Raw genomic sequence first — 24815 nt, 5'->3', positions numbered from 1 at the left:
TAAAATATGCTGTCTTTAATATCATTGTGATTTTTGATCTAGGTAAGCGAGTCATAGTCTACATATATATATATATATATATATATATATATATGTGTGTGTGTGTGTGTGTGTGTGTGTGTGTGTGTGTGTGTGTGTGTTTTATCATTAAAGATCAAAACAAACAGTTTGTGAATATATTCTGTTTTCACCCTATTCAATAAGTAACCAGATTTCTTGTCATCAGGTTGGGCTTGTGGATCATTCACCTGCAGTACAGGCCAAATTCCCTGAATAAGCCAATTGCTACAAATAAAGTGCCTATGGTTTACTGAGGTCTAGAACAGAAGACTCCCCCTGCATCAGTCATTGAAGTACAAAATACTAGTAAGCATGTACTTTCAAAGGAGGCCTTTGGAAACCGAATGTACAACCAATTGTTTCATTGAAATTAAATACTATGTCCACACCCAATGGGAATTCCTGGCTCTGCTTAACTTCAAGCAAACTCCAGCATGCAACAGAAGCCTGTGCAGAAGCACAACTATTATCTGCTTGTCTTTTGAGTTGGGGCACCTAAAATATGTCAAACAAAACAAACAAACAAACAAAAAACCCCAAAAACCGACTAAAACAAAAAACCAAAGCCCAAAAGTATCAACCTTATCATCAGTAAATAGATTGCAGAAAAAAAACCTCTGCTTTGCATAGACTTTCTAACTAGAATTATGCCATTTGAAATCATATGGTAAACTTTTACTCAGCAAAATTTTAGTGAGATGACTATTACAATAGCCACACAGGTTGTTTAGGATACCTGCTATAGCTGGAGAAAATAGCAAATATACAGAATATAGAGTGGAATTTCAAAATGTGATTTTATAAGGTGCTGGTGGGAGGATGTGATTCCTTACAAAATGGTTGTACTTTGCCATCAATCATAACGAGGATCATTTTGTCATTGCAGAAAATTAGTATTATCATGTGATCTGAGGTGCAGAATATACATACTCATAGACTGCTGAGTTTCAAGAATGGGTTGAGTGACATGAGCGAAGGAAAGGATTAAAAACCTCTCTTCCAACATAAGGAGCTTCATAAAGTGAAAAGTCTAAGTATTCCACTGTGAAAGTGCTTCAGCCTTTACTTCTAATGCACATGCAGCAACTTTCTGTGTATTCCTAGGTGATAACTGTAAAATTTTCTCTCTTTGGTTCCCTACTACCTCAGGGAAGTTTTGTCTCTTTTTTTTTGCTTTTTTTTTGCTTTTTTTTTTTCAATGTGATGTAGCTTTAGCTTGTCCCCAAACTCAGAAGAAAATTCACTACATTAAAAAAGCAAACTGAAAAACCCCCAAATAATTAGATTTCACCACAGTTCTTGGCAGTCATTGAGTTAGCAGAGTGGTTGAAATATTACATAATTTTGAGAGCTGCATTATGGTTTGAATACAAGCATGATGTTTTGCATAGTGCATGTAAAGCTCAAGGACTGAGAAAGTATTGCAGCTGAAGAATCTGAGGGTATAAAAAATCAAATTCTAAACCCGCCTACTGGTTGTGAGCAGAAATCATTATGGAAAACTCAAAAATGCTTAAGGAAAAGAAGGGTAATTCAGAAGGAGATTGTGTACCTGTGTTCTCAAAATTCCCCAGTCAATCAAATGCTTAGCTAATGTCAGTCTCTGTATACTTTAATTGGGAAGGAGAAAAAGCAAAACAAACAAACAAACAAACTCACCAAGATTTGTACATGATTTTCCCCACTGCACGTATTTCAGTTCATAATAGCCCTGGAGTTTTTTCCAGTACTAAATAATTTTTACAATATATTTCTTGTTGTTTTCTCTTTTTGCTTTTTTTTTCCTTATTTTTCCTTACTGAACATAAATCAGACCCTTAAGTCAAAGCTTGAATCATACAAATTATTAGCAAAACCTTTCCATTGCCCTTATATTTTGCACCATGTTTTCAGCAATATGCACTTTTAGATTTCAAATTACATGAACATGTACATGAATACTGCAGAGCTGGGAGCACTCAGAATTTCCCTCATTCTGGTTTTACTTGAACATGCTATGTCAACAAATGCTGTTCTACTAAGAGGCACAACTTAATGACAACTCTCTGTTACATAACCTTCACCTCCCACTGAGCAGGGTCCAGAATGCCTGAAGCTTCTTAATCCTAATGTAAAGCACAAACAGTTTCTAAGATAAAGTATCTAGTAGTGGGGACATTTTCGGAGCAACTTTTGCAAATAAGAATCAAGGTCACTTTGAGTTCGACACTGAGCTCTTTCCGCGTTTCCTATTCCAAGCAGATTGAAAGAAAACTAATCAAACAAGAAAGTAGCTTTTTTGGCAGCACTCAGAACTCCAGCTTTCAGTTGGAGGTGAGAAGTGCAGTACTGACAAAGAGGAACGGATGTATTTCCAATTGTTTGAAGCTCAACAGCAACTGCTGGGTTCAAGTTAGAAGGGTTGTGCCCATTTTATATGAATTGCTTTTGCCTGTTCCTAGTGACCCTGTTTTAATATGCACTTATTTTCCTGTATTCCAGGACACCTAGAAACTTAACATCCCTCAGACTGCTTCGACAGCAAAGTGGTTAATGTTTGAAGAATGAGTCATTCTTTCCTTTGCCATGACATTGGGTTCTTATTGTACAACCCTGTACAGTACTCAGCAATATTTTTTTAAAGATTTAAAAAGCAAAGAGTTACAAAACCATTTGCAATTAACTTGAAATAGAAAAGATAGCACTTTTTTTTTTAAATCCCATTATATAGTACACCGTATAAATTACAGAGTATTCAAATGCATAAATGCATCTGTGTAACATTTATCAAATGTAATTTTTTTTTTCATTATTGTTGGGGGGCTTATCTTTTTCTAGAGTTTTTTTCTCCTTGTCCTAGAGACCCCCATCTTCCCTCACTATCACGTATGACAGTGCTCCAGGTCTGAGACGTTGCTGTTGCAGTATCGCATGTTGTTGGGGATGTGGCAGTCTGTGTAGTTAATGCCCCCGTTAGGGGTATAAATGGGCTGCAGTCTGAAATCTCCTTTAAGGAGCTGATCATTATTTAAGGAGACAATCTGGAAGCTGGTTTCCGTCATCTCCAGGATGGAGTTGTCCTTCTTGGTCCCTGCCTCACAGTAGTCATCTTTCCGACGGCCCCGGTTATATTTCCACTTCTGGGAGGTGTAACGACCTTTTTTGTGCATGTGCCAGCAAAAAATGCTGAGCAAGACCATGAGGACAAATATCACTGCACCCCCAATCAGCCCTGCCAGCAGAAATGGGGAGCCTAGGTTCTGAGAAGTTGCCTGTTCATGGCTGGAAGGGATGTTGCTGCCATTCAAAAAGGAAGCCTTGGTTGTGGCTTCTGAACAGACAGTGTCTTCTCCAGTTCGGTAGTTGTTATAAGTATCCAGTGGAACCAAACAAATCCGGTAAGTGGATTTGGGCTCCAGATTTACCAAGCTTGATTGCTGCTTCTCACCACTAATTATTCGTTCATGAACAATTCCTCCTACCAGACTATGGCCCATTTTAACCCATGTGAGTTTATATGCCATCACTGAAAAAAGTGACATCCAGTTGACTTGGATGCAAGTGTCATTCACAAAATGGATGGAGAGCTGAATCCATTCAGACAAAGGAGGTGTCACCCTTTCTCTGTCCTCTCTGTCAGGCACAGTGGGGAGTGTGGCAATAATGGGAGTGAGAGGATTATATTTACTACTTGAGGGAGGAAATGATGAGCTGGGAACTAATGTAGTTGGCATGGTTGTAGCTGGGACTGGGGTGATGATAAGTGGCAGACCAGGGGTGGTGGTAGGGCATGACAACATATTCATATTGAGCTCCCTGACTGCCATACCTCGGACCTGCTCTGGTCCCTGGCACATAAAACCCCGTACATTGATGGAAGCAGGAATAAATTTGAGCCATTCAGTGACCCACTTTATGCTGCAGTCACATAACCAGGGATTATTCCTTACAGTGAGTTGTCTCAGGTTATGGAGATTATCAAATACTCCCTTTGCCAACATCCGAAGTTGATTGTTGGAAATATCAAGACGTTCCAGTTTGTGGAGGTTTGAAAAGGCTGTAAGTGGTATATGGGTTATCTGGTTGTCCTGCAAGTAAAGTCTTAGCAGATGTGTACCTGGAAGATCGGGAGGAGGGTAAGTCAGTGAATTCCGAACTATTGAGAATTCCTTGAGCTTGGAGAGGTGGCTAAAGGTGCCTTCAGCTATGCCTTTATTAGTAAGGAGATTGCCATCCACAATCAGACGCTCCAGACTTGTAAGATTCTGGAAGGCCAGGTCTGAAATGACAGCGATCCGGTTTTCATCTACACGAAGTTCTTGTAAGTCCAGAGGAAGGCCTACTGGCACACTGCTTAAGTGATTCTTGGACAAGAACAGAAGCTTGAGGCTGATGGCTTCCTGGAATGCCCCATCCTCAACACCAACAGTGGAGATGGAGTTGTCATCCAGATGCAGTTCTTCCAGCTTCAAAAGCTGAGCAAGAGCAGCACGTGAAATAGTCTGAATGTTGTTTTCCTGCAGGTGGAGAACCCTGACATTCTTGGGCAGGTTCATGGGGAATTCATCCAATTGATTGCCATACAGGTAGACTGTGTGCACAGACTGGACATTGTGCAACTCTGCAGGAAATCCAGCATTATTAATTTGGTTATTATGGAGGTAGAGGACGGTTACACCCTCCGGTATCCCAAGAGGCACTGAGGTCAAGCTTCGTTCATTACAGTAGACAAAGTTTCGGTCACAGCGGCACACTTTTGGGCAGGCCAAAGTTTTGGAGACCTGTATGTAGAGCCCCAGGGAAAAGATAAGCCATGATTTCATGAGAAGAGCCCAATCTGTGGGCCACATTTTAATCCACGAACCCATTTCTAATTTAAAGAAATAAAGTACCAAATTGTTTAGGAACTGATAACAATAATAACACACAGGTAACAAAATCGCAGGTCATTAAAATTGGCTTCTATTTATGTCCAGTGTTCAGGCCAGAGTTAAAGTCCTGGAGGATAACAATAAAATAATCCTTTTATAATTGGCCTACCTCCTACTTTTGATAAGGAAAACACAGTCTTATTAGCCAGGGTTACAATGTTTGTTGCCTTCCTCCATGTGTGCTGAAAGAACCAGTTGCCATGTCTTTGCACTTGAACAACAGGTTACTTTAAAGCTACCAAAAGTCTCTGTGGTTGGAGGGGTATTTCACTGAAGTCTGTTGGTTTCTGTCAGCTTTCTGAAGTCAGCAAAGTCCTCATATCCGCTATCTGTCAGATGTGGCCTGCCTGTAAAAGGAAAGAGAAAAGAAAAAGCTGAATAGCATGAAATGTTTAATAGGGAAGATCAAGCCCATTAGAAGACTATTCTAAGGTTGAGCTCTTTATGGATTTCTGAGAAAAAAAGGGAAAAAAAGGCATTAATATTAAACATTAGCTTAATATTACTGTTAAATAGTCCTGAAATAGATTTGATGCAAAGTCATTGCAAAGACTGAAGGATTTTCAGTGACGTTAGTGAAGGCTAGATCTATTACTTGCACTTGCATACTATACCTCCAGTCTTTGTCCCCTCACAGTCTGTTTAAAATTCTAGAACTGAAAACAACCCCAAACCTAAACCATTTAACTGGAAATTTTTGCTCAGGTAATTATTTTTCTTCTGCAGAACCACTGACTTCAATGACTGCTATTCATTGATGCCTGACAGAGCAGACTCTGGGCTGTATTCTTTAATCACATTCCATGTTTTTTCTCATTTTCTACCAGACTCTGGAATATTCTGCCCTTATTTCTGTAATATCATTGCATATATTGTCCAAATTAATTCACGCTGCCAGATTATTGTACCTTGCTCTAGTGAATTAGAGCCTTATGAGGAGAGTCTTTTAAACAAGTATGGTACTCCATGAATGTAACATACCCTGCTGTAAGACATATATTTGCTAAAACTATCATCTTGATATTGGTTCTGATGTGAACTGTGCTGTCAATAAATTTCACAACTTGCTCTCCACTAAATGAAAGAGGCTCACATCTGCTAAGTTATTGTTTTAGGAGATCAGCTCAAATGATGGCAGTTTTGCAGAACACTTCCTTTGAAACCATAAAGGTTAGATATGGCTTTTAATTTTGCTACACAGTTATCTGTGAATGACTACATAAACAAGTATGTTAGCTTTACTATAGTTGAGCTCCTTAATGTGTATTTTCAGCTTGCAAGCATACTTTTGTGTTCTCAGCTACTATTTATTATCCAGATCTATAACTAAACATTCCCACTCTCTAAAGCATGCAATGAAAGATACTGTGTTGTTTGATGCTATCTTGTCTTGTTTTATGTTGTTGACAATGATTGTCGTGCCCCCAGCCCCCCCATGTATTATACATAGTTGACCTAATGAAGGATATCAACCTTAGCAAGTACAAAGAATGTGCAGATTTCAGGGTCTTCAATTGCAGTGACATAAGCACAGAATATTTCCAGGTTTTGTTTATCCAGATCAAAACTCAGGCTGGGATTTCAACAAAATAGAATTTTAGTGAACAAAAATCCTGTTTCAAAATGGTGTTTTTTCCCCTATTATTTATTTTTTATTATTATTATATTTATTTAAACAATTTAAGAACATCCAGGTCATTCAGAAAGAAATTTACTTTGATCATACATATAACGTTGTTCTTCTGATAGAGCTGTGCAATTTATAACATGTCCCTGATGCTACTTTTGGGAGTCCTATGGACTGGTAGTGTAGAAAGCATCCTTAGGAGACAAACTGTTATAACCCTTCAACCTTGCACTTGCAGATTACTGTATTTCTTTAGAGCATCATCAAGGTTCAAACAGTTGCAGATAAAAAAGTGAAACCGTGAAAAATCCTGTTTATTATTAAAAATTCAAATTTTAAAAATATAGATATGTAATACAGCCTTTTATAGAAACAGTAAATTAGGTACCCCACTGTTCATGGTTTTCTCTCTCACAGGCATATTTCAGTCAAGAGTGATTTCTTTTCAATTATGTCAGATGATGTGATACTGTAGAGAAACTCTTAACAGGATTACATCCTAACATGAGCCTAAGTGTGACAGTTTATCTGCCTCTAATACGGCCTGGCTCCCATCTAGATCACAGTGCTCTGATCGGTCATGACACTCTCTTTTAAAATGAGAATGGATATGCAGAGCATCCTCTGAGATGCTTGGGACCACACAGAGTAATAATAATTGTTATTACTCTCACTTTTCCATCATCATCAGAGAGAGACAGCCTGTACATCCTAACAGATCCAATACCTTGCACTAATCTCACTTCCCATTGTAAGTCCAGTTACTGATTAGGTTTTATTTCACTCCCGGGTAAAACAGAAAGCCCAGCTGAGAACATGCAGCCACAGGCAGCTGCAGCTCCTGGTTTGCTGGGAACCTTCTAAGAACAAACTGTCATATTAAAACTGATTTATGCATTCTAGTACTCTGTCCAGTGTACCTCTCACCTAAGTAGATGTGGCACCTGAATTAAAGATTTCAGTAATGATTAAAAAACTTAGGTGAAGCACACAGCACTTCTCATTAGATATTACAATAAAAAGAGCTTTGATTGGACAGTCACTTAAGCAGATTCTGGAGTTTCTCTTCTTATTTTGTTACATGGATTTTGCTTTCAGAAATCTGTTAAAACTTTCCTAATGTTTTCTTCCCTCGTGATGGCAAGAAAGGTAGTCCTCTTATTAATGCCACTATCCTAAACTCTAGATATCAGTCCTTAATAAACTGATACAATAAAAATCAGTAGAGATTAACGTATTTGGAACCAGACTTGATCATACTAAGCAAGAGCACAAGGACATATCTAACTAGATATTTATGACTTCAGGGTTGACAGTGGTGTGGCTGAGGTAAAGAATGAGGAAGCAAGGATATAACTAAATGTATTTAAATAACTTTTTTGAGAAGGGGTTTACTTCAGTAGTCTTTTACAACTGTTTAATACTAGCTTAAAAGAGGGCTAATAGTTGCTGTATGTTTCAGCATATCTCAGGGACCCTAATGGAAAAATGAATTCTGTCTCTGTGTCAGAAATCTCTACCCCAAAAACATTAAAAAGATTGAAGAGCTGTAAACCTATTTGATTAAAAGCAAAAGAAACTCTATGAAGGAAAACCATCATCCATAAATTCCAAAAGGCTAGAAAAGTGTAAACAGTTTTTCCTTCAGTAAACACCCAAAACTGAAGGCAGGTAGAGTCACTCGGCTCACCCCCATCCCCCCACTCCCTCATTCCTGGCATGCTGGCTTCCTAAAGCAAACTCTCTTTTCAATACAACTGCAAATATTAATTGAGTCTCTCTGCAAATTTACTGATTTTTTCAGAAGTAGAGATTTGGAAGTGGAGGAATTAAAGTTATTGTGATTGTAAATCTTAGGAGTTGACTGACAAGCCATAGGTGGCAGTAACTTTGCTTATTTGAAATGAGAAAGTTCTATAAACCAATGTAGGTAGAGAAAAAGGCAAGTGTCACAATTAACTTAAAATTAAAGAAATTGACAAGCAAATGCCTCAATAATAACACATCTGTCCACTACCAATTTGGTAATTTTTGTTTCTATTTCCTCCCTTGTACACTTGTTTTCTATTATTTCTATTATATAGAATACTTATACTATTATATATAGTATATATACTTATTTCTATTATATATCCTCCTTAGACACAAGTTATATCTTCCAAGTGGGTAAGACATTTCCTACCTTACTGCAGACAGGTTATTAAATCCCATTAGGATTTAAGGAATGATACAATGGAGTTAAGAAAACCATATTGAAATAGATGAGGAAATATCATGTTTCAGGTGACCAAGTCTGAAAATTTGGCTTAGTAGTTCCTGCAATCAATGGAAATACCTATTTTCATAACTTACAATGCATTCCTGATCAACATTTTTATCTTTCAGTCTTTTGTCAAACTTGCCTTGTTTAAACTCCCTTTTGGCATAACTGATTCTAGCTGGAAAATAAAAAATTCTGGCTTTATGTACTGGATAAAAGATATGGTGTTTTGATTAAAGATAATTTAAAGGTTGAAACATCTGTCTGCAAGTTGGGAAGGTGAATTCTGTTTTTTTTTTTAGTTGTACTTTTACTGGTCAGAATCCTCCATAGACTTCCAGCCTTTGTCACCCTGCTGTGCATAGCCATTAAATAATTAATATATTACTGAAAATTATGTTCAATTATAGATTTGTGGCATCTAGAGGAAAAAAATCAACTCACTAGTAGTCTGCTTGTGGAGCTTTTTCCTACCTCACTGACAGGCATACTGCCTCAGTGGTTCTGCCTACACTGTCTAAAGAATCTCCAAAACTTCTCTTAGAACCATCTTTTCCATTTTTCATTCTGCAGTCTCCCAAACGGGCGGTCAAGGTCCCTGTGGCTACCTGAGAACCTCGTGATATTCAGGGAAGATAACAGAGAATAAAGGGAGAAGATAGCATATGGGGCCAAGCCTGCATATGAATACTTACAGCCCTATGTTATAAGCACAGAGTTTTGAAGTGCTCCTAAAGCCAGGCTGTCTATCTTCATTAGCCTAACTATGGTTTACATTAAGGCTATACATTTTTTAGAGATAATAAAATTAGGAATACTTGGCTATTCTTTCATTCAAGGAATCCTGAAAATAACAAAAAAACAGGTCAAAGGAATCCAAGGCCTTTTTTGCTCTGATAGTCTAACCACTTAGCACCACTTTTCCCAGCAGTTCTTCCATCTATCTGGACCTCAGTGCCACGTAAATTGAAAAGCAACCAAAACCAAAACCAAATGGTCATACCTATTCTTTTCACTATTACCAGTCAGTGACTTATTTAGCACTAAACCATTTGGCATAGATTTTCTTGGCTGTACTGCAGACCAGGGTTATAATCAAGTCATAATCTTACTCTACATAATTATAATATACAGTAAGTACAAAGCTATTATGTCTGGAATTGAATGACAAACAGAAAACAAATCTAATTCCATTCGTATAAAATCTAGTACAGAGTTCCTCGTTCTTAAGAAAAATGTCCCTGTGTATCTTTCAACTGGTAACAAGAAAAAACACAAAATACTACCTGACAAATGCCTTTTTTCCATATAAGTAAGTTTATATCTGTGAGTGTATACATTAATTAATATCCTGGTGTTTTGATTTTTGTGTTTTGGTTTCTGGGTTTTTTTTGTTTGTTTGGTTGGGGTTTTTTTTGGGGGGTGGTTTTTTTTGGGGGGGGGTGTTTTTTTGTTTTTGGTTGTTTTTGTTTTTTTTTTTTGGGGGGGGGGGTTGTTTTGTTTTTTTTTAAGTGATTAGGAGCCTTGGGTGATAGCTTCCTGTACATATTTCCCTATGAGTTTCTTGGGTTTGAACTTTGTGTTCAAATTTTAATATGAGTCTATAATCTCTGCATCAAAGGCACAGGGAAAATGACCCAAAGGAATCAAAATGCTTTTAATGGAAGCCCTTTTGCATATGTGCTGTTCTGGTCACTTCATAATTATGGGTGTGTTTTGTGTAAGAAAAAAAGGTAAGGAGGAAGAAAAAGAGGTGAAGAAAAAGGGATAGAAAGAGGAAGAAACCATCCTTGGTGCCCTCTTCTAAAGTGAGTATTGATGACAGGATAATGCTCAGTAGCTAGTATAGGAAGGAAACCTTAGAGTGTCTCTGTACACTGTTACAGACACAATGAAGTCTATATGAACCGATTTTGGCAGAGAAGAGCATTAATGTCTTTGCCATATTTTTAGCAAAATGATTCAGCAAATGTACACTTCTGAACTCTTGTGCTTTTTTCTACTCTGATCAGGATGTTTCTGGTTTTACTTCTCAACTTGCATTTATAATTATTCTTAAAACCTCTAATCAGGCAGCCTGAGGAAGCAAGTGAAATTGATTTGGATCTGCCTTGGTGGAGACTGGAGAAAATTTAGAGAATGGAACATCTTGCAACAACGGGTGTAAAGACATCATTTACCATCATTCTCCTTCTGGTTCTTCTGTAATCTTCTGGTCCTCCAAGCCTTTTTTCTATTTCTAGCTACATTTCTGCAAATTATTATGTTGACACATTGCCCAGAAGATGCAGGGTTCAGGAAATCCCTTTTTAAAAGGAATGCTATTATAGTGAACAAGAACTTTGTCTTTGGAAGTTTGGGTAGTGTACAGGTTCAACAGGACTCTGACACAGCCCAATTCCTGACTGCCAGGAGAGGGAGCTAAGCAGCAGGAAACTCTCTTTCCCCTAAATAAACAAATAAATTAATAAATGTGGGACTTGTTTTCTTCTCACTTTGTCTGTCCTCGCACCCATGCACACACTTCTTCCTCGAAGTTGTTTGTGGCTGCTGACTTTTTCAATGGCGTCTCTGTTACATACCTGACAAACTGAGTTGTATAAGATTTTGTTACTGGGAAAATGTACGTGTATTCTTATAAAAGAACTATTCCCAGCTTCAAGGTTCAAAATTATTTACTTGTGAGTTACTGCAGAGTGAAATTACTTCATACGTATGAGGAGGCCTGTAAGAGGGAGAGAGAGAAAAGAGAACAAACAATGGAAAAAAATATAGGTTTTGGTGGAGGTGGGAGGACGCAGGTAGAAGAGATTTATTTCCTTGCACACATTAGCAGGAACCAGTAACAGGTCAAGAGAGAGAACCTACTACAAGACATAATCACTAAAGTGCCTGTTGTAGTCCAGGAAGCAGAGCTGAAATAGCTACAAGATCAATAGCATTAGTGCCTCAGGTGGGGCCATGCATTCAAGGCTGCCAGTCATCCTGTCAGGCACTGTGCTGTACGACACACCCTGCTCACCTCCTCAGACTCCTCCATAAACGGGTGTTGAAGTGCCAAAGTTCAGGTGTGGAAACTACCTAGACTAATGTTATCTTCATTCACGTGTTTAACAGTTACTGAATTGCAGCAGAAGGGAGTTATTCTGAAAATTTGACATTGCACAACTTTATCAAGACTACCTCACCTGTGAAAATTAACAAGCCTCTGAGCCCAGAAACAACTGTTTGCAGTCTGTGGCAAAAAAAAAAAAAAAATTGCCTCTGCTCCTCGTGCATTCATATGTAAATACAAATTTTTAAAAATAAGACTATTTTTAGTAATAAAACCCATAAATGAAATACTGTAGAATATCTAGTGGAAAACATATCCATCCAAATTCATGTTTTGGTTTGTCATACCATCCAATCTTATCTGAATGACTGCCTGCATGAATTAATCTCTCATGGACCTATTTCTAGTGATAATTCATCTTAGGAGTTCTAGAAATGGAAAACTGCCACTAAGAACTTCCTGCTGGGGAGTTCTGAATTCTAATATAGGAAACACACAACAAATATTTCAACTAATTGAAGCTGTTAGGAAAAGTTAATGAGGACACATATAGCAAATTAAAAAGCAAAATCTTTAATTGCCTGTACATGAGCAGACAAGACTCCCTCACAGAACACAAAGAAGAAGAAAAGGTGCAGAATTTCAGTTTTTTTACCAATGTGAACTTCTGAGTTGTGTAGGACTTCAAGGCAGCCCAAAGTCATTGACAGCCCAAGCATCTTTTTATAGGAAAATATCCCTGCTTTCATTATAAAATTGCTGATTGCTGAAAATTTACTCCAGATGGTGACCATCATGATATTTTCACTCCAGTGGGTAAAGAGGAACAGATGATCACCTCCAGGACTCATATTAAATGGAGTATTGCACCTACTAGCAAAGGGTTATTGGTGTCTTTATTAACCTTGCCCCAAGGCCTACTCTAATTTTTCACCAGTCTTATGCTGCAGTGTTCAAAACTTAACAAATTTGTCAAACAGTGAGAATGATCTATTTAGTATGGCAGTAAATTAACTCCCTAGTCTTTCATCCCCAAAAGCTGTTCTCATATCTTAGGTGAAATAGGTTTGATAGATCTCATCCAGCACTCCATAAACTCATCAATGTACCATGTGATGATGTGATTTGAGAAAGTTGGAAATGGCAGATGAAAAGAATCTCACATAAGGAGCTATCCAGAACATTTCAACAAAATGCATTTTCATTAAAATATATTATTTCACTGAAGTCAAAAACTTGCATGTAGATTTGTGAGTTTTGATAATGTTTTCAATAGGAAATGTGCCTGCGGTCCTATGTTTTCTGATCCTTTGTGACCAGAGACAGAGAGAAAAAGCTATAGGGGAAGAATAACAAATTTACTTTTTTACTCAAAAACCTAAGTTTGGACACAACTCCACCTCATAAAAGCATTTGTAAAATAGCGTTTACATTCCACAATTTAAAACCGTGAAAATTATTATGGAATTATCTGCTTCTGGACAGCTGCACTTAACACAGTGAAAGAAACAGAAAGATAATCTTTCTTTGCCTTCTTGACCATTTTTCAGAGGGCTTACAGCTTTCCTTGACAAAGCTGGGCACGACTGTTTGAGAAACACTAATAATATTAAATTAATTTCAAATAATTCCTCTTTTGGAACACATTCATTCTGTACTGCAGTTAACATAATGCATTTTGTACTAAGAAAAAATGATGGCAACCTGCTGCTTCTTTGCAAGCAAATTAGTTCCTACCTATAAATTATTCTACACTGTGAAGCAAACAGTTTGCTTTTATCTAGAGATATGTGGGCAGCCTGGCAAAACGTCTGTGGAGAATTTGAAAAAGCTGCTTTTAGTGACCTAAGTGGCTAAACATTGCTGCTTTGGAGACAACATTTTGACACATTTTAAATGTGTTGCATGGTGCTACATCATTGATGAGATCCTGTACGGCGTCACATTACCTTGTGGGGTATGGCTCATTTAGGATCTTAAGCAAATAAGCGTGGGCTGTCATATTCTTGTCTTCCATATTTGTAGCATATGGCCTGGAAAGAAAATATGGAAGGAGCTGCCCCTCAACTTCTTAGGCACCTCAATATAAATAAAGTTGAAAGTGTCATCATACGTTCATCTTTCCAACAAAGGCAGATGGAGATCTCTACTTCTTATTTTAATATTACTTAGCATGCTGCTCCTTCACAGCTCTAAGAACTACTCCATAAACACTTCGAAGGAGCTATCAAGAAAGATTAATAAAGTTGTTTCCATTCTTAACTTCTGCTTCAGAGAACCTGCTGTGTATAGTGTAGTCACTTATGTGGCCAGTGAACAAAGATGTTCCCTGGATATAGAACAAATCCTGCTTATATGACACAGTCCCTGTAACAGGCAAAATAGAAGGTTATCAAACAAAATTCTTAAATCATTGCCAGATAACCAGTTAACAGAAAAGGTGAAAGATATTAAAATGATGAAGAATGTACAGCTAAGCCTCCGAAATCCCTATTCAGCTAAATAGCCGAATTATTTATCAACTGTACAATATCTCAGCATTGATAGTGCCTGACAAGAGCCTGGGGATCTGGATTTCTTATCTTTTCCCAGTGATCCAATTACACTTTTCTGTATGCACAGGTCTCCACCTGCAGTGTGCAATAATCTCACTGCACCAGATTTGACACAGCACTTCAGACAGGAAACAACTTGTGCTCCCACATATCATCAGGAAAAAAAAATCAATAATATTAAACACTAAAGGTATAGCTGCAACTGTAACTGTCTTACAGTGATACAAAAACCTCCATACACTGGTTATCTGGACACCAGTACACCCAGTGATTTTTCTGAGTACAAAGAGGAAAGAAATGCCAGAGGCAGTAGGAGAGAAGAGTTTAACAAGGATAGAGACCATTAACAGATTTTTTTACCTCATTTACTTTTGTTTGGTTCTGCCATTTATTTTTTGGTAATTGTCATTCAGGATTTCAGTAACTCTATGATAGTAACTATTTTCACTGAGAGAGTCTTGTTGTGTCTTTTTAGTATTGCTGGTCAAACACATATCCTAAGCATGTATACATCTCAGGATTAAAAGGATTGAAGAAAATATGAGAGAATTAAAGAATTTCTTTGCAGCAATGGGGATGTGAATCCTTCCAGTTCTTGATCCTGACAGAGAGCTAATTTTTTGGCACTTTGCTCTGATTTGGTTCTCATTTAGTGAAAGGGTACATTACTACCTTTCCCAAAGAGCCATCCAGATCGCCCATTTAACCTTGAAAATTCTTTGAGAAAAGAAGGCTGCATGGGACATTTAACATGAGGCAGCTTCAGTTTTAGGTACAAGTAGAAATAAGAGCAAGCAAGAAATAGTAAATAGACATATCTAACCCAGTGATTCTCAGCTGTAGAATTAGAGCCACAAGAATCTCATGAGAACTCTTAAGGGATCATAAAATAATACACTGCAGTGTTAGCCAACAGAGCACTGTTCCTGCAGGTTGAAGGAGCACCGATTATATGTTTAAACACTGACTGCAACAGTTTACATCAACCAAGAAACTACTATCTGCCTTTAATTTCTGGCAGCAGCTCAGTTCCCTGGGGAAGAAGAGACAGAGCAGAAGAAATGGTGTTTACGTCTGTAGTTATGATTTAAGTCACTTTTCAGTCTTCCTTCTGCTGTACTATTTCCTTGAAGGAGAGAGATGCTGCCAACACAGAAGGTGCTCAAAGACAAAGCAGAGCCAAACGGACATTAGCTCCAGAAGCTGGATGTGTTGCTCCAGCCAATTTTTCTTTTGCCGCATGCTGATGACTGTAGGATTGACTATTCTGTGTGAATAGATTCACCTGATATACCAAGTCACAAGCCTTCTGAACCATGAACAGAGAAAGAAGGATACAGTAATGGTAATAGGTCTCATTTTGTCCACAATGTACAGGGTAGATACACAGGAAAGAGTCTGCCATCTTTTGCGTTTATGAAGAAGCAGCACAGAACAGAATACAGCCCTGCTATTCTGTCCTGAAGCTTCTATCATTATATTTCTCAATAACTGCTCTAAAACATTTTAAAAAGAGCTTGTCTAAGCTTATTTCAACTGTAAAGTTCAAAGTCTTTACGTTGAATTAATCTTGACAAAGATGGAAAAGAACACAGAAAGCAATTCTGCTTTGTTTTTCCACTTCTCCCCTTTACCTTTGAGGTCTGTGTGTGGTTGCATCAGTTGAACATAATTGCCAGGAAGCCCACAAATGACATATACCAATAGTAAAGCAAATACCATAGTCCTTGGCCATGGTAGGTGATTTTTAGCCATGTGCAGACAGCCAACAAGAGACTTGCAAACCACTTAAACTCTCTTAGTAGCTTTTAAGTGGGTCCTAAGAGGTGCAGAAGCCTGGAGTTGGCCTTCAGCTCAAACGCAAATTCCACCTGACATGTGCCAAATCATTCCAGGCAGTAGAGTCCTTATCAGTATGTGTCCTTGTGCTACTTTTCAGCACCGTTGTTATTGCAAGGAATCACAAAAGTATTATCAGCATTTTGTGCTTATACAAAACTGGACATCTCAAATGAGTTCAGAAAGGCAGAGAAGCAGTGCACAAAAAAACCTGAGAGAGGGCCAGAGGGAGAAATATATAAAGAAAAAGTGAGATAGAGTTTTAAGCTATTCTACAGGCAGCAAAATATGCCTGCTCAAAAATGCAATTATTGTTTTCTTCGGTTTGCCAGCACTCTTTTTTTCAGGTCACTGCATGAATCAAATAAGAGACACTCATGTTTTCTATGCAGACCTCTGGGTACTTTAAATGAACTGCATATAAAGATGTGCTACGGGATTTGGGGATTTGCTGACGGGTTTTTCTTTGTACTGAAATCTGAGGTAGGTCCCCAATAAAAGTATCTTTGTAAGTACAGGAAATCTTGGATTTTGATTTATGTTTACACCTAAATTTTACATACTAAATGCACAAGGTCTTTACTTACACTTCTGCTAATAAGGTATATAGCTGGCACAACCCGTTGATGTAGGGTATAAAGTCAGTGTTAGCTTTACATGCAATCCATGGTATTTTCAGCAATATTACCTCTTCTCATCTGCTCTGACCTCTACATGTTCCTTTTTTATAGGGGATTATAAATTAAGGGAACTTAAAAGCAAATCAACTTTGATGGCCTTAGAAATACTGCTATTGCTACATGCATAATAGCAAGCATGGGCTTGCACCTTCCTGTTTCATTGCATGCACTGGATACATACATGTGTATGTGGAACCAGAGCAGATGAGGAAAAATACCAAAATACTGTTTTATGAAGACATGAATGGCAGGAGAGCTTATATGCAGCCTGGAAAAAGGATTTTGAGAACTTGAGTAACTGCAGATGTTGCTTTGATTACACAAAGGAAATTTTCTTGTAGTGAAAATCCCTTTTACTCCACCTCTCTCTTTGGGCTACTGCATCTGTGTTGTGTTAGGTAGAATACACAGCTTAGAAAACAAAGTGGCACTGACGATTAGAATAAATATGAATGGGGAAAGTCATCTGAGGCTTCACCCACCACCACTCCTATATGCCTTCAGTTTGGATTTGGCAAGAATTTGTCAGACATTTCACTCCAAATCTGTCTAGACACCTCTGACCCATTACAGCAAATAGCTGACCTTAACTCAAAAAGTAGCGTGAAGCAGTAAAGGACAAAAAATAAAAATTTATTATTTATTTTTTACATTTATTCTGATGGATAAGACTTACTGACTCATAAGAGTTTAGCCCATAACAATTGAGTTTGTTTATTGTAAAGTATCATTTTAGAAATTTTTTCCTCCCTATTTGAATTAAAATAAACTGCATTTCCTAATACCATACATCGTATGGTATTGTACCAGAAATGCTGCCACATGCTCTATCCAAACATGTACTCAAACTAACCCACCCCAGCAGCAACTACCTTCAAGGCTTTTGAGTCTCTTGGGAGATATGGTCCTCCTCTGTTCCAGTGAAAAAGGAAACTATCCTGTGTTCAAGACAAAAAATATTTGTGTCTACATTCACTGAAAATATTTCAAGCATTAGCTCTCTTTTTAAAAAACAATATTAAAATCTTCTGCTTAGGGCTTATATGAAGGAGGAAATCTTGTCAAAGCAATAGTGTTGTTATTACTAATAACTAACTACTTTTAAAGTACAGATAAGGAACTGACTAAGCACATGTCAATGTTTAAACAATTCCATTCTGGCTGTTCTGGTCACTTTCTGAGTCCACTTCCCACAAATCACTGGGCTGTTACTGGAACAAAAGAAAATGTGAGCTGATTTGAACAGGTACCTGCAGCAAATTAACTGCAAATACCAGTCTTCAGCTGGGAAGCTTCTGACTCACATACCCTCACAAGAAGCATTGAATTAGGAAAATTCTTGCATAAAAATCATATTTTGAATACCAAGAGACACAGAGATTCATAAAAATTAGTAAGGTATCTGTAAAACAGGTAACAAAACATATTCCTTCACACAGAAGATAATGAAGTGACAATTTCTGTGGAAACAGTTCCACAATTTATTGGTCTTTAAATAGGTTCCCTTAAAGAGAAGAGAAAAGGATGCATCCTTTAATATGTCTAGTTTCACTATTTCAGGCACTTCTGGATGTATACAGGGGGAAACTGAATGGCAAAGGGAAATCCAAAATTTTCTTGTCTTCGTTGGAGACAAAACAATGAGATTGATGTACTTGGTCTGTCTCAGCTGAGAATTTCTTGTTTTAATCAGTTATATCTTATGTTCTGAACTAGGAACTGAGCACAACAGAAATGCAGCATGTTTGGACCTGTCCATTACATTTCCAGAGTAATCGAGACAGAAATTAGATATGGTGCCATCCTGTAATGTATCTGACAGCTTAAAAGTCATTGAAACAGCTCAAATTCTGCATTTTGAAATTCTGAATGGTTGCTAATGACCATAAATATAATGTTAAATCTAAACTGACCAAATAATGTATTCTCAGGAGCATTCCAAATGCAACAAGGAAGGTGACTTTACTGGTCTATTTTGCTTTTAAGGACATGAGTTTTTAAGGCAATAAGAAAATAAAATGGCAAAATGATGATACAAAAAAGTGCTTCCAGGGCTAAGTTCTGGTTCTCTAAATAGAAATGTTCTGCTTTAGCTTTAGAGGACTGGAAACTTTATACAGTGAAGTAGTGACCATAGAAGGAACTGAAACATATCGTCATGTTTTATATTCTTTTCTTCAATGACCTCTTCACCTTTCCTATAGAGAAAAACACAAGCCAAAATGTCTGTATAAAGATTTGTATTGCCTTGAAATTTAGACTGTTTTGAATCTAGTGTTTCAGGCAGAACACACCTGTAATTGTTATTTATCTAATTTTTGTTTAAATGTTTGGGGTTTTTTTTCTATTCTATTTGTATTCTTTGCATTATATAAATAGGATCTTTCTTCTCAGTGAAACTTTGGTGAAAGAGGTCATCCAATCATCTGCTATATAAAGTCTACATGAAGTCTGTGAACTTTTTAGGTTATGTCTTTTCCTTTTTGACTGCTGGGAAGGTTGTCAAACACAATCCTTTGAAGAAAGACTTGCTCACCATCTCACTTCACCTCCTTTGAGGTAAGATATTTAGAAATATCTTCATCTTCCACTAACATATAGAATCCATAACTTTACTTGTGTTTCAGTGTAAGGAGAATTTAGAAATAATGTCTCTCTTTCTATATTAGACACTTATCACAAAGAAAATTTCAGAATAAATGTAGTAATGAAAAGAAACAAAGGCAGAGGATAAGCACATCTTTTCTTCTGATGCTGGGCTTGATTCCATTCTATCACCATCCTTAACACATCAACATCCATCCTGATCAATGTCTGTCCCCTTTTGTGGATGAACACTCCAAAAACTTACACTACTCTCTGCCATTGTTAACCTAAGCAATAACAATCACAATTTTTAAAGTCTATTTTCTAAGCAATCGCTATTTTCCTGCTGTTTAAATGTCCCATAAATAAATAAATAAATAAATAAAATCCAGAGATGGTCTCTTGATGGCTGTGGTACTGGCACTTAGTAAATGCTTGGTAACAGCAAATATTAATTGTTTATTTTCTTCTCTTAAAAAATGAAGTTACAAATTTGTGATCCCATAAGAAAATTTTCTTTCCGTGTTATATTTGCAGCCTTTCTCTCGGGGAGTCAGGTCAGATTTTGCATCAGTTACTGCAAGACATAGTAAACATCATCATCTCAGAATATTAACACAACCATGAGAGTTCAAACACAGCTTTATTCCTAAAGCATAATTATATCCCAGGAGCTGTTGGGGACAGTCATACTTATCATTGTACACAACATTATTCACCTTCTCATCATCCTTTCTAATCCAGACTGTGACAGTAGTGTCCAGTCATCAGTCATTAGAATGGGCTATGAGCATGGTGAAAAATGAGGTGGCAACTTAAGGCTATTCCTTAGGAGAAGTAGAATCCAAAGTGGTGTGAAGAGGAGGCAATGCCTTTGTGATGCTTTCTTTTTCCTGACACCAAATCTTTGATTAAATACTGAGCCAGAAGCAGTCAGGCAGGCCTCTAAAAGGGGAACTTGGAGAGACTATTGTCACTCCACTGATAGAAAAAACCTCCACTCTTCAGTCTCTATTCTTGGTAGAAATTGTTTTTTTTTCTGTGACAAGCTCTTTGGATGAAAACTACCTTACAGTTAGAAGCAGTAGGTAAAGACAGGATGGAAAATAAGACCATCCTTCTAATGTATGGCAAGTAGAATACCCCTAAATGGCACTGTTTAATCAATAAAGCAATTAATTTTTCTAAGAAATGCCTGGATATTCCTTTGCATTTGCATTTGCATTCCTTATTCTCATACATGTAATCACAAAGTCTTGCATCTCAGGGAAGACAAGCTAAAGTACTTCTGGACCCACTGGTTCAAGGAGAAGATGCCATAAAAGACATGACAAGCATATTAAGATTCACAGTAAAATCAGGTTGCAAGTCAGAACCTATAATCAGACATAACACCAGTGGATGTGTTTCTTAAACTCAATAGGAGCATTAAGAAAATATGACTGATTAATTCAATTATCCTACCTGGCTTCCTACTTAAATATTTATGACAACTCTATCTCTCCCAAGCATAATAAAAGGCAAAATGAAGCTAAGAACTTAAAAAACAGCATTCTCCATCAAGTTGTGTGGGTAGGATGTCCCAGATATCTCACTACAAAAGTAACAAAAATTAACAAGATGAGGTGTTCTCTGCTGCTTTTGTTCAACAGGCAAAGAAACAGGGTTTGGAGCAGTACCGCAGACTTCATTAGACAGTATCATGATAGAAACAGAGACATTTTGTTCTTCTGGTATTTTTTTTTGAAACTTTTATGGGTTTTGATTTCCTTCCTCAAAATAAGGAATCAAAAGGTTGGGCCTCATATGGCTTCATGCTAGTTTTGTGAAGGTTTTTTTTGCTAATACCAGCAACAGTCAATTATATCCACCCTAGTGCTCATTTACTCATGTCAGTTTGGGGTTCACAAGCTCTGTCCTGGAACAGCAGCACTGGCCATGGCTCTGAGCAGATGGCTGTCAGCAGGAGTGGAGCTAATTCCCTGGCTCATCCTTACACTATGGCAACGTGGACCTGAAACGGGCTCCTGGGTCCCCTTGCCCAGACTCCTGCTCTCACAGCCAGCCCTGCCACTGAAAGGTAATACCTCGGCTGGGAGCTGACCTGTGCCTCGTTCTTCCTGCTCTCATCCCTCCCTGTCTGCTCTGGGGACATGGGAATATGTGCTTCAGCTGCTTCTCTGCTCAGGGTTAGCTAGAGATCCCTCGCAAAGTCATGGCACGACAAGCATCGTTGGCCTCCTCCTGGAATTCAAAAAGCATTTTTATTTTTCAGTTTAGATTGAGAAACAGAGACAGGGGGCTGCATGTTCTGGATTCAGCTGTGAACTGCATACAGCCCTGTGGCAAATGTACATACTGCAGAATGTAACTCAGCTGCACAGCCAGTATCAAAAGCAGCTCTGACTTTTCCAAGAAATATAAGGATAAGACCCAGTATATTGGATATAGGAGAGTAAGGCCAAGGGCTTGAGGATAACACATAAATGTGTGATTTAGTACATGTAATTGTACTAGCTTGGGCGGGTGTTCTGAGCTACCTCCAGGATGTCTTCTTGCCCCCTTGGAGCAGACCAGAATGAGTACAACTCAGTGTGGCCCAAATCTGACTTGGCCTTTGGGACTGGTGGTGTGACTCTACAAAAGACAATGCTAGATCTTCTGCAGAGTTAAATTAAGTTGCTTAAGGGTTGCAAAGTGAGACAGGAGCACAAGTAAAATTAAAAGTTACAAGTTCCTGTCTCTCAGTCTGCATTCAATCAATAAAACCACATGTCCTCTCTGCTTAGACATACGGCTTTGAAGACACGGCCCTTAATGGCCTGAGGTTTGACTGTTCCAGCTTTGTTATTTTGGTTTGTTTTTTTCCTTTTAGCCTTTACTACCAACCTCAGACAGAGTCATTCAAAGCAAGTAGAGGGAAGAAGACTGGTGTCACAGTAGGGAACTCAATTTAATAAAAGCACTTGCAGATTTTTTTTGTTTCTTGAAAGCATGTAAATAGACAGTATGATTTACAAGGATACAGGGAAACAAGCACACAGCTTCCCCTGATGTTGTGGTTAAGACAGCTTGGAAACTACAGTGCTGTGCAGAGAACAGCACAAACACATTGCAGAAAGCCAAGGCAACTATTCAAATCCATCTTTGTTTTAAGCACCAGCTATTAAAGTGACCATGCTGGTTTTACCTTGTTCTCTCTGACAGTGGGTGACAAAAGGTTTTTTAAATGCTGAAAAGCTGCAAGTCTGTCTTTTCTGAATTGCAGAGGGAATTTGTCTTCTTGGCTTTTGAATAACAATAGAGTGAAAGCCTGAAGGAATAGTTGCACATACTATGTCAAATATGCATGGTAGAAAGAAAAAAGAAACAGAAACCTGGAATATTGAGACTCATATGGATCAAAGTGCCTAAATTATACAGCATGCAGGTTTTCATGTGTCCTAAATGAGACATGGTAGAATTCCTGACAAATATTTTACTACATGAGCAAAAAAAGTTAACCTCATGTTGCTAATGCTGCAGATTATCCCAATACCTTGATTCAACTATACCATGTGGACAACTTTGTGCCAAAGTTAAATAATCTTTCTGTCTTTCACCACTTCCTGCAACTCTTTTTAATATTCATTGGATGAGCTATCTTAGACCTCAAATGGAGACAAAAAATTGCAATAGCAAAAAAAGAATAATCTTTTCTTCTGTTCCTGGAGTACTCTTGATTCAAACATGATTTTCTAAAATATATGTATGATTTTTAATTGTACAGTAAAGTCTTCTGCAAATTACAGCTATGAGATGGCTTATTATTGAAAGTGTCATTAATTGCAGTTGGTCACATTAGTCACTTGAAGAGCTTTTGGGTTCATGCTCAGTGCTCAGAATTTCTAGGATTTCTGGTGGAAATGCTCATAGAAAGCTATGGAAGACAAACTCAACACAACAGCTTATTATTCACTGTTACAGTCCGTCTCAAGAATCATGTAAATGTGCCCAAAAAGAAAGGAAAAAGGAATGCAAATATATTTCTCCCATTTTCAGGAATTTCTGCTTCCAGGGCCAAATTCTCCTGTGATGAAAATGGCAATTTTATTGTGCATGTCTGGCTGAGAACATACTGCATAACATTTTGACATTTCAAACTGAAGTCTTCAAATGTACATTTGAAGAAATCAGTAAAAAGGAGATGTATAATTCTTAGCACTTTACAAAGGTTTTATTTTTTTTTCTTTTCATGTTTGTTTCTAAACATATCTAAGATTTGTGGAGAAATATTAATTTTTTAAAACAGATGCCACAATGTGATGATGAAGTTTGAGAATGTGAATGTTCTTACTCTCTTACAAAAAACAAAAAAACAAACCAAACCAAATCAAATCAAACCAAACCAAAATAAACAGCAACAAAAAAACCCAAAAACAACAACAAAAAACCCCAATCAAACAAAACCCCACACTCTGCTGTAACTTTCTTCCTGATGTCACGTGTTAATATGTCATCATAAAATCTGTCAACTATATGGTTTCTCAACAAAATTGACATTGATGCTTTTGGCAGAGTGTTAAAAAGACTTTACAGTGAGTTATTTTATTGTTTAATTTTGAATATTCAAGTTATATAATGTTCTATTTCTCATATTTTCTATTTTTGACGTAGGTTTCTTTGCACTAGGCTGCAAGACTATGTTCTTTAATTCAAGAGAAGACAGAAATTATTAAAATTGGTAAAAGAAGATGGTCTATAGGAAATATATAATTTGAGAAACTACTACAAAATCATCGTCATGGATTCCTTTCCCATGTATGAAGTTTCATGGCTCTGATTCTATTCTACTGCCTTTGAAGTCAATGGAAAATTTCCCATTAGTTTCAGTAGGCCCTTTGTTTTATTTTCAGAAGAATTTTTTAAAGTTTCCCATTTTGAAGTTCCCATGATTTAACCTTGGGTGTGACCTTGAGAGAATTTTTATGCCCATGAACAGAGAGAATTACTGAAGTCAATGAGCCTGGAGGGCTGGACCAAATATCCTCATTTATAGTGCTATATTCTGTTAGCTGCACAGAATGCCAGTCACTTGACTTGATTTCTCCATCCCACTTTATAATTTGAGATATGTAGCTGTACAGCTTATGCAATAGTTATACTGCTAACAATGGCAGCTCAGTAGAAAAACACAGTTAATACTTTGTGGAATGACAAGGACATAAAACTGTAAGAGAATAGTTTCAGTATGTTAGGGAAAA

The 24815-nt window shown here is 37.5% G+C and overlaps 1 protein-coding gene across 4 annotated transcripts in view; it reads right to left on the bottom strand.

The window, feature by feature from the left end:
• Window positions 1–1656: 1656 nt before the first annotated feature.
• The window catches only part of FLRT2 (fibronectin leucine rich transmembrane protein 2), a 59685-nt gene continuing 36526 nt past the window's right edge, over window positions 1657–24815 (bottom strand). For all 4 annotated transcript variants that reach the window (XM_014869842.2, XM_088167441.1, XM_014869845.2 and 1 more), the window contains one exon: window positions 1657–5317. In XM_014869842.2, the coding sequence (XP_014725328.1) occupies window positions 2922–4907 (1986 nt within the window). In that variant the 5' untranslated portion in view covers window positions 4908–5317 and the 3' untranslated portion in view covers window positions 1657–2921. The remainder of the gene's footprint in view (window positions 5318–24815) is intronic.

Source organism: Sturnus vulgaris, chromosome 6 (assembly GCF_052056855.1).
Source record: "Sturnus vulgaris isolate bStuVul1 chromosome 6, bStuVul1.hap1, whole genome shotgun sequence".
Classification (NCBI taxonomy): Eukaryota; Metazoa; Chordata; class Aves; order Passeriformes; family Sturnidae; genus Sturnus; species Sturnus vulgaris.
Note: the sequence above shows the minus strand (reverse complement) of the source record. Positions and strands in the feature narration are given on the sequence as shown.